The sequence below is a fragment of the Geospiza fortis genome, unplaced genomic scaffold (assembly GCF_000277835.1).
Source record: "Geospiza fortis unplaced genomic scaffold, GeoFor_1.0 scaffold516, whole genome shotgun sequence".
NCBI lineage: Eukaryota > Metazoa > Chordata > Aves > Passeriformes > Thraupidae > Geospiza > Geospiza fortis.
Genome location: NW_005054721.1, coordinates 83,403 through 94,302, shown reverse-complemented (window position 1 = coordinate 94,302; position 10,900 = coordinate 83,403). Strand labels below are relative to the sequence as shown.

At 42.4% G+C, this 10,900-nt stretch overlaps 1 protein-coding gene across 1 annotated transcript in view; it reads left to right on the top strand.

Moving 5' to 3' along the window:
* Positions 1-10,900, top strand: part of LOC102036509 (ubiquitin-conjugating enzyme E2 R2-like) — a 55,888-nt gene that overhangs the window by 16,202 nt on the left and 28,786 nt on the right. Inside the window, exon 2 of the mRNA XM_031065261.1 lies at positions 5,294-5,421. Coding sequence (XP_030921121.1) covers positions 5,294-5,421 — 128 coding nt within the window. The remainder of the gene's footprint in view (positions 1-5,293; positions 5,422-10,900) is intronic.

Below are 10,900 nucleotides of genomic sequence, written 5' to 3'. Positions count from 1 at the left end.
ATAAAAAACTTTTTCCTAATATCCAACCTGTATTTTCCTTGGCGAAGTTGAAGTTGTTATTCCTATTTTGTCCAAAAGAGGAAATCAGTGTGTTTGTTCAGGTATAAATGAGAATGGAGTCATCTGTTTCTGCCTGAAAAATAGTCATACTGTCTAATCTCTCTGCATAACACACACCCAGTGAACCGGATTTCAAGCCATACAACTCATATACAATCTGTGGGCAACCACACATTAGCCTAATGGAGGTGGGTGCTCCTGTAATCTGCTTGTTTGCCTGAGCTCTGAGGGTTTTGACCTGAAGTCTGGGGAAAAAATTGCTTAAGTAACACTTCTGCATCTTAATGGTTTATACTAAGAAGTTCAGAAGCCTAGACCTGTGTGGAAATGCTCTTGTTTTGCCTTTATCACCCTGGAACATATTGCTGAGGCAGGAAAAAACCTCTCTGTCAAACCATTGGCACTACAGGACTGACCTGTGCACCTACCGGCCCTGTGCTGGTGGGACTGTGCTTGGTTGTGCAACCAGGGAGATAAACAGCTTCAGAAGTGTTCAGGTGGCCTCTCTGCCTAAGGTAAACTTCTTATTCAACTTTCAGCCTCGTCCCCAGCTTTCTGTCCCCAGCAAGCTCTCCACACAAGAGCATTACAACTGCCTTGTCTGAAGCTAGATGCTTCCTGATTCAAGAGTACTGACAATGCATGTTTCTTGCCAGAGCCAGAGTGGTTGTTGCATTGTTCAAACTGAGCAGAACAATTAACTGGACAATACCATGGACCGTCCTTGTAGTAAAATGCACTGCAAAAAAGAAATATTTTCTTCCTAAATGCATGTCCTGGTTCCAGCCCAGATCAGTGGGAGGTGATGCCTAAGATTTTTAGCTTTTTATATTTTTTATATATTTTTAGCTTTGTAGATTGCTAAAGCATGGCTGTAGCTTCTAGTATTTTTCCTATCTTTCTTCCCTACATTTAGGAACAATAAGATAACCTTCTAAACACATTCCTAAATATTGTTTCATCTTATTCCAAGAAGAGAGACAACTACAAGGATGTTCTGGTTTCCAACCAGAATCTGGACCAGACATAACAAAAGTGAGGCAAAAGAAATCTCTGGACTTCTTCCAGTGGGGAAGGACCCCAGGAATTATTACCTAACCTACTAACCTTTTAATTGGACAATATATGATAAGTATACTAATTGACTAACCTTATAAAAATTGTGGAATTACTATACCACATGCAATTTTTGCCATATTGTGTACCTGAAAGCTTTCAAGTAAAGATTTGCTTTTATATTCACTCTAACTTTCTTGGGAAGATTTATTCTATGTTCAAGGCATCAGAGGGGGCATGACCAAGACATTGTGTTATTTGATAAAACCTTATGTCATTGCCTGGGGTGGGAGAGGGACTGTCGGCCATTGTTTTTCATTGTCCTGGGCTTGGTGAGCATTTTGCATGCAAATCACCCTCTCTTCATATGTTTTTGTCATTAGTATTGTTGCTATTACTGTTTGTTTTCTTATCTCATTGCTGTTTCGAGTAAATTGTTTTTACCTCAACCCATGATTTTCACCTTTTGTTCCTCCAATTTTAAGCTCCATCCCCAGGATGGGAAGGAGGAGGGGAAGTTGAGGGGAACAAGAGAATGGCATCTGGTTTGGGAGAGTCTCAGTGGGGGCGCTGAACAGGGGAGTACCATTTCTAAACCACAACAATGCAGCTGACTTCTGCAGGCTATTTCAATCTCTAGATGAGTAGCACTGCCATTAGCAGGTATTGTCATGAAGGCTAGCACCTCCAAACTGAACTTCTAGGTTATCAAAGGGAGTGTTATAAATGATCAAATCGTGAGCCAAAACTATCAAAAATTTAGCAAAGATTTATTAATTTGTCTGCGAGACGGAAGTTCAGTCTTAGAAACCACCACAGCCAAAAAGACAGCGTCGAGCCCAGGATCGGCGCCGGGTGAACACGGATCTGACCTCCCAAGTGTCAGAGTCTCCCTCGTTCACGCTCGCGGCTTCGAGCAGCGAGATTTTATACAGTTTATTGTGCCCGAGGCAAAGATGACTGAATTTTCTTTGTGTCTCTTCACATGCATCGCTGTTGCTTTCCATGTGCAGAGGTGGACAAAAGCCTCGTCCAGGTGTGCCTTCCTTGTCAATCGCTCCGGCTCCGGAGAAGCCATGTATTCAGATGTATCAGGGTGGCGCCTGCTGACTATTCTTACATTAAAGCATCGATGGTTATCTTAACGTGCGTCTGGGAACTAGTTGAATCTGAATAAGACAGCTGCTCCCGTCCAGGGTAGTCAAAAGACATGGTTTGGATTTCACAATATTTTATACCATACATTAATAGCATGAATTATCCCTACCATATATTACAACAGAGAATTGTGCTTTTAGTGAAAAAACTGATCTGTAGTCATGGCTGCTGCTGCATCTTTTTTTTTTTGTTCACCTAGAAGCTATACCTGTGTAGAAGACACAGGTTCTACCAAGAGAACTTACAGTTAGCTCAGCCTTGAGTTTTGTTGTGTCTTGCATTTTTAATCTCAGGCCTTGGGTTGTTTTTATTATGTGTTGGATCACGTGAAACTGCATGTAAGCACGGGAATGGGCTTTCCTGGGAAAACCCCAGCGGTCCGGAGGAATCTGCAGCTTATACAATGCAAACACTTGAGCTGAAGTGAATGTGTTCTGCCCTGGGTAAATCTCTGCTCGGCTCCCATTGCAGGGTGGCATGTAGATCTAGGCACGTCCTTGCTGCCATAGCCATAGACACTCTTCTGTGGTGGTGTGGTGACAAAAGGCATTAATTTGCTGCTCTTGGAGCCATGCCATTTGTGTAACTGACCTTGAACTGTGGGCTAGGATTGTTTATACAGAACATAAATATTTTGCTTGTGAGGGTGCTGTGGCAAATGACTGAGGCAAGGAGTCAGTGGTGCTGTAACATACCCACATAGAGTCAGTATCATGAGCAGGCATGTACAGACTGTAAAGCCACATGAGCTTCTGAAATTGTTTCATAAAGGTGAACAGAAAAACCTTTTCCTGCGTATCTGGCACTCTGGCCTCATAAAATTTGGGTTGCAAGGCAAAAGCATATGCCAGTCTAAGCAAAACAGTAGCCAAGTTATCAATGGCTCTAATCCAATCTGTTTGCCTGGTCCTGTTTCTCAGAATAAAAGTTCCCATAGCTTGTCCGGTTAAACAAGGTCAGCATCCTGCATCTAAGTTGCATGGTTAAGTGCTTAAATGGAAGAGGGTGACCCAGGATTCTGCTCTTATTGTATGTGACCTGCTTTTGGGGTCTCTTTTTGTATTCTCAGTTGATTGTGAACCTAGCTGTGGTGCAGGTGCCAGGAGATGCTTCTCTGGAGATGGCACATTAGACTGATGGGACTTTCTTGGTGGGTTGAGCAGTGCCAAGGGAAGTATCTGTGCTCCACAGTGCAGAAAGTGGTCTGTGAGTCCTTTTTGAGGGGAGTATTTTTGTCCTTAATCACTCCAGATTCAGCTTGCTTTCCTACTGGCTGGCTCTTCTAACTGCTGTGAATGGCAGAAGAGCACAAGGAAGTTAATATTCAGTGTTATGACCTCTGCAGCCTTCCCACAACTGACTTGGCTCTCAGAGTCTAGCCCCACATCTGCCTACTAACCTGAGAGGTACGGGAAGGTAATTTTGCTGTCCTTGCCCATTAATATTTGGTTCATCAAGTTATGCTGATTTATTAAACAAACAGATGGTATTCAGACTTGGAGAATGCTTTTGGTGGCAAGAAATGTAGTATTAGGAACACAAGTAGATGGACCAGTATCCCGGTTTGAGACAAATTTAGGATGAAACATCCCGAAAGGGTGTCTCCTCTGAAGAAGGCAGATTTTGGCAACCCCTCCTCCACACAAGGCTCAGAAAAAATTCCCCTGGAGAAAGTGGAAAAAAGAATTGTTTATTTAACAAGCAAGGTGTTCACAGGCATGAATAGAATGAATAATGTGAAATAATAAAACCTCTTGCTGCTCTGAAGCGATAGTAAATTCAGAGTCCTTCTGTGGTTCAGAGAGTCCTTCTGTGGGTGTTCCTTGGCTCTCTCTCTCTCTCTCTCTATGTCTCTGTGGGAGGGGGCCCCAAGTGATGGTGTTCCAGACCGGAGAAAAGCTGAAGAGTTCCCGAAGAAGAAGAAGCCACAGTCCCAGGAAAACATTTCTGCTTTAGCTACTAGAAAAACTAGATAAAAGCAAAAAAGAACTCTCCATCTCTTTTCCCTGCTGCAGGGCTGGGAACTGGAAGAAAAACCCAGATCCTTATCTCTGTTTTTGAACACAAGCAGGGAAAGGAATTTCCACCACTTCCCCCCCTTCTCTCTTGGAGCTCGCTTAAAGGCACAGGACTTATATCTGCCATAAGGCAGACAGTAGGGGATACAATACAGCATCATAAAGTCACCCTAGGACCACCAGTTTAACTTGCACAAGAAAGGCAAGAAAACTCCAACCCTTTAGATCTTAATTGAACAGACATTCAATAATTTTTAATTTTTTTCCCACACAGAAAGAGTAATTAAAAACTTTTGCACTGGCAAATGTAGAACGGGTCTTAATTGGTATACACAAGACAGATGATGGACCTTGGACCTGGCTAGCATGAGATTTGATAACAGGATGCCTTGGCAAGAACAAGCAGCTTTCAAGATTGAAAGAAGATTAAATCAGACTGGTTTACTGGAAAAAGAAAATTACATCAACTTCTGCAAGCAAAAGATGTTTAAAATGTAGAAGTTTGTTTATGTGATGATTAACCCAATCGTAGTAAAACATTACTAGTCTTCCTAGAAAAAGTATATAAGCAGTTGTACTTCACAATAAATTCAGATTCTTTGACCGTCTCACACAGTCCCCGTCTTTCTCCAATCACCGATAGTCTTTTCACCTTAGCAAGTTTTTTTATCCTGCAAGTGTTTTGAAACTAGCAAGAGTGCAATTATATCTTGAGCTTTAGCTTTTCAAATCTAGCTTATTCTGTTGAACAACAGTTGTTGGATAGTACTTCTTGAATTAGGATTTGGTAAATTCCTTATGGATTGTTTTCTGAGTGTTACCAGCCCAAGTAAGGCCTGGTGTTTAGATTTTTCTTGTTCAGTTAGTATTTTATTCATAAGAAATTGTGTAGAGTTATACTGTGGGTCCACATGGGCACTGATATATAAAACAAGCTATTTAATGGACATATTGGAATTTTTTCCATGTTTTTCACTGCAATGATTGCTTGTTGATATCTTTGTTCTGTTTCATAATTAAAATATTTTGCTTCATTTTCCAGGCTCACATTAAATTTCCTATTGACTATCCATATTCACCACCTACGTTCAGATTCCTGACCAAAATGTGGCACCCCAACATTTATGAGGTAAAGTGGTTTTTAAGCTAATAATTTTTTTTCCAATATGTGAAAAGGTTTCCTATGTCCTTAATTTCTGGAAGTATTGAAGGTACTAAACATCTTTAGCCATAACTAAAATGGTTAGCTGTTTGTGTTTAAATGTCAGCTTCATGGTTGCAGAGTTAAATCTAAATGTTGTAGGAAATGCTGTTTCTGTAGGCAGGGGTGGAGCCTTTCTCATACCTGCAAATGCAGCAAGTAGCCCCAGCTGAAGAATCATGTCATGGGTGTTGGCAGTTTTAGGGTATTCTTGGATCCCCTAAACTGGTGTGTGGAGTCTTGCTGTACTGGGATACTTAGACAACTAGTTGTTTGTACACCTTTCAAGTACATTTTTAATTTCAGTATATCCTACAAAATTTTGTGATGAGACAAGAAATGTTAGGGAAAAGTCTCCTGCAGCAGTTAACCTATGATAAAGGGGTTTGGACTTGGGGTGCTCCAACTGCAGAAAGAACCAGAGCTGGAGTCCAGCTTCAGGAGTCATGCACAGTCTTGTCACCCTAAGACCAGACTGAACAGATACCGTTTGACTTAATGTCTGCTAATCAGTTTGAAGAAGCCCTTAGTTCAGTGCATATATGAGTGGTGTTCAGAGTGTAACACTGGGCTATCAAGTCCATGATTGGATCATGGTACAACTACATAGTGAGTTCAGAAGGAGAATTATTTTATATAAAAGTTTTTTAGAAAGCACTCCCTAGCTTGAAAACATTTTCTTCATGATGCTGAGCATGGGGTGCTTGAAGAGATTTAAAGTTGTGAAGGACTGTCTTAGGCTGGAAATGGGGGTGTGTATTCTATTCCCATCTGTTAGAGGTGGAGCAGTTATCTTCTGTTAATTGGGCAGTTTTCTTTATCTCTTCCACAACCAATCATCCCACCTGGGAGATATCTCCTGTTAATGGGCCATTGAGTGTCACAGCATGACTGATAAAAATCACATCATCCCATTGTGAGATGCTCTGCCCAGGGGGAGGAGCCAAGCATTCCTACCCAGATATATTCAGACATTTGGAACAACAGAGACAGCCTTTTCCCACTGGATTCCCAGAGGAGCAGCTGTCTTCTCCACTGGATTCCCAGAGGAAGATCAGACCCATCTACACCACCTCTGGATCTTCAGAGGAAAACTACGCCCTTCTACAGGATCACTGCTTCAACAGAACCACATTTGTCACTCCAGGAGGACAGCAGCCACCATTTAATCGCACTGCTACCAACACCCTGACCAACAGGGTGTCAGGTCGTGTTCTGACTCCGTCAGTGGTTTGTTTTCTGGTTTTTGTACTATTGCATTTGTATTTTTAATTTTCCTGGTAAAGAACTGTTATTCCTATTCCCATATCTTTGCCTGAGAGGCCCTTAATTTCAAAATTATAATAATTCGGAGGGAGGGGGTTAACATTTTTATTTCAAGGAAGCCTCCTGCCTTCCTTAACAGACACCTGTGTTTTCAAACCAAGACAATGAATGCTGGTATAAGGGTGGCTCTGAGAACTTGTAAGTCATTTCACAGAGGGCTGCAAGAGGCAGCAAGCCTGTGGGGCCTGGAGAGGCCAACATCTGCTGTCTGGCCCCAGGCCCCATCTGCACTTCCACCTCCTCTGGCATTGAGACCCCATGATCCTCTGGAGTTAACTTCAGTAAAGACTCTCATCTGTGGTAGATACTGCTATAGCAATCCTGCAAACTACTCATGTCAGAGTGCTATTGCTGATGAAGAATTGGTTTTATAGGCATCTTAAAGTGTCTAAATGGTAGGCATTATAGAACTTTAAATCTATCTTCAGGTCATAGCACTGTGAGTAGATTGATACAGACTGAGGATTATGTAGCTGTATGGGTTCCATATCCTGCCAAAATATTCTTCCTCTTGCATGCCGGAAGGGATTTTCTGTGAAACCTTCAGAGAGCATCTCCTGCTTTTTCACCTAACATTTTGAACAGCTGTGTCCTAGGGAAGCAGTGTAAGCCTGCCTCACACCATCTGTTCAACATTCTTGTGTCCTGAGAGAAGCATTGTTTTAATACCTGAGCTAGTAGAGTGTGCTAAACCCTTCAATTAAAAAATTCCTGGAACTAACTCAGCTACCAATGATGTGGTGGGCTGACCTTTGCTGGATGCCAGGTGCCCACCAAGCCACTCTATCATTCCCCCTTCTCAGCTGGACAAGGGAGAGAAAATAAGATGGAAAATTACTCATAGGCTGAGATAAGACAGTTTACTAAAGCAAAAGCAAAAGGTTGCACACACACAAAGAGAAAAAAAAAATGGATTTTATTCTCTATTTTCCATCAGCGAGCAATGTCTAGCTGCTTCCCGGGAAGCAGGGCCTCAGTGTGTGTAGCAATTGGTCTGGAAAGCATTGTAAAATAACAAATGCCCTCCAGTTCTTCTTCCCTCCCTTATCTTTTATATATGAGCTGATGTCATATGGTATGGAATATCTCTTTGGTTAATTTGGGTCAGCTGACCTGGTTGTGTCCCTTGCCAGGATATTGCCCTCCCCCAACCTACTGATGGATGGCAGAATGTTGAAGAGACAGTGCTGATGCTGTTCCAGCACTGCTCAGCAGTAGCCAAAACACTGGTGTGTTATCAGTACCTTTCCAGCTACCAAGGTAAAGCACAGCACTCAGAGGGCTGCTATGGGAAAATGAACTCCAGCTCAGGTAGACCCAATATTATTCCATTCCAGTATTATTCCACGCCACCCCTTATTCCATACCATTTGTGTCATACTCATATCTCACATAATTTAAAACATATATATCTTAACTATTCCATTGTATTTAATACTCATTACTGAAATCCCTTCTTACCAACTCTTACAACACAATCTACGTTTTAAAACCATCTCTATACCAAACATACAGATTTATACATTTTCATTTACTATCTCTCATCCTTTTACAGATAGATATTATTTTCCCATTCCAATTTTAATAGATTTTTCAGATACTTATGCAATCAAAACCCATAGAAATCCATTGGTTCAATGTTCATTAGTCCCAAGTTATGAAGTTCTTGGTATTTGGTTTCCTATTGGCTACCAATCTCTGCCTCCATGCTAATTAGGTCCTCATTCTTATCTCTCTTTTCCCAGATCAGGTGTCTCTGACTATGCCATTGGTCATGTGTGGAGTTGGTGGTCATAATAGTCCTTGATGGTCATTATCTTTTGTGTATCTTCTGTGCTACTCCCAGTCTGTTGAGATGTTAAGCTCAACAGACCTCACCTGGTGCACCAATCCCTTGAAAAGAAATTTCAATGCCCTTCCCCCATGGCAAGAGTGAGCAAAACTGACTAAAGCTACATAAAACATTTTAATCTTTGTAGCATTTCCAACAGCATGGCTTACAGGGTGTTTCCAGCCAGCCAGTTGTTGCCTCCACCATGGGGAGTATGTAGCTCTTGCCTTGGCATATTGATGGCAGTGGTCCAACGTAGTCAATTTGCCAGGCCTCACCACATCAGAAACTTAGCCCATGCCCTCTATTCCAAGGAGATTCTACTTGTGAGAGGGCTTTAAACTAGGTTTGAAGGAGGAAGGGGATGAAGTTGGGCTGTCTGGAAGCAGGCCCAAGGGTGGTAAGCCTGAGATAGGGGTGAAATCAGTAGCCCAGCTGAAGTGCATGTATACTAATGCATACAGCATGGGTAACAAGAAGAGCTGGGGGCCATGGTGCAGCAGCAGAGCTATGATGTAATTTCCATCACGAAACGTGGTGGGACGACTCACATATCTGGAGCACTGCACTGAATGGCTACAAGCTCTTCAGGAGAGACAGGAAAGGGAGAAAAATGGAGGGGTGGCCCTTTATATTAGGGAGGGTTTGGACACCATAGGTATTGAAACTAATGACAATGAAGTTGAATGCCTATGGGTAAGAATTAGGGGGAAGGCCAACAAGGCTGACATCCTACTGGGAGTCTGTTATAGTCCACCCAACCAGGAAGAAGTGGTGGACAACTCATTCTATAAGCAGCTAGAGAATGTTTCTGGATCATCAGCCCTTGTTCTTGTTGGGGATTTCAACCTACTAGACATTTGCTGGGAACTTAATACAGCTGACAAAAGGCAGTCCAGAAAATTTTTAGAGTTTGTGGAAGACAACTTTTTGTCGCAGCTGGTGAGTGAGCCCACCAAGGGAGGGACTATGTTAGATCAGTTATTTGCAAATAGAGATGGGTTGGTGGGAGATGTGGTGGTTGGAGGCCACTTGGGGCGTAGTGATCATGAAATTATAAAATTCTCAATATTTGGTGAAATCAGGAGGAACATTAACAGGACTTTTACATTGGACTTTCAGAGGGCAGACTTTGGCCTATTCAGGAGACTTATCCAGAGAGTTCCTTGGGATGCAGTCCTTAAAAACAAAGTAGTTCAGGAAGGGTAGGCATGCTTCAAAATGGAGATCTTGAGGGCACAGGGACAGACTGTCCCTATGTGCCGAAAGACAAGTCAATGAGGCAAATGTCCAGCCTGGATGGGCAAAGAGGTTTTGGAGGAACTTAGGAATAAAAAAAAGGATGTATTATCTTTGTAAAGAGGGTCAGGTCTCTCAGGAAGTATTTAAGAGGGCTGCTAGAGTATTTTGGGAAAAAATTAGGGAGGCCAAAGCTCAGTTTGAACTTAAAATGGCGACTTTTGTAAAGGATAATGAAAAAATGTTTTTATAAATATATTAATGGTAAAAGGAAGAGTAAGACTAACCTTTGTTCTTTATTAGATGCAGAAGGGAACTTAGTAACTGCAGATTAGGAGAAGGCAGAGGGGCTTAACACTTTCTTTGTCTCAGTTCTTAGTGGGAAGACTTGCCTTCAGGATAACTGTCCTCTGGGTTGGTCGATGATATTAGGGGGCAGAATGGTCCCCCCATTATCCAAAAAGAGGCAGTCAGAGAACTGCTGAGACACTTGGATATTCATAAATCCATGGGACCAGATGGGATCCATCCCAGGGTGATGAGGGAGCTGGCAGATGAGCTTTCAAAACCACTCTCCATCATTTATTAGCAGTCCTGGCTCACTGGTAAGGTTCCAGATGACTGGAAGCTGGCCAATGTGACACCCATTCACAAAAAGGGTGGGAAGGAGGATCCTGTTAATTATAAGCCAGTTAGCCTGACCTCAGTACCCTGTGAGGTAATGGAGCAGTTTATATTGAGTGTCATCAAATAGAACTTACAGGATGGCCAGAATATCAGACCCAGCCAGCATAGGTTTGGGAGGCGTAGGTCATATTTGACCAACCTGATCTCCTTTTATTACCAAGTGACCCACCTGGTGGATGCAGGAAAGGCTGTTGATGTTATGTACCTGGACTTCAGCAAGGCCTTTGACACTGTCTCCCACAGCATCTCCTGGAAAAACTGGCAGTCCATGGTTTGGACAGGTACTCTCTTGGTTGGATTAAGAACTGTCTGGATGACCAGGCC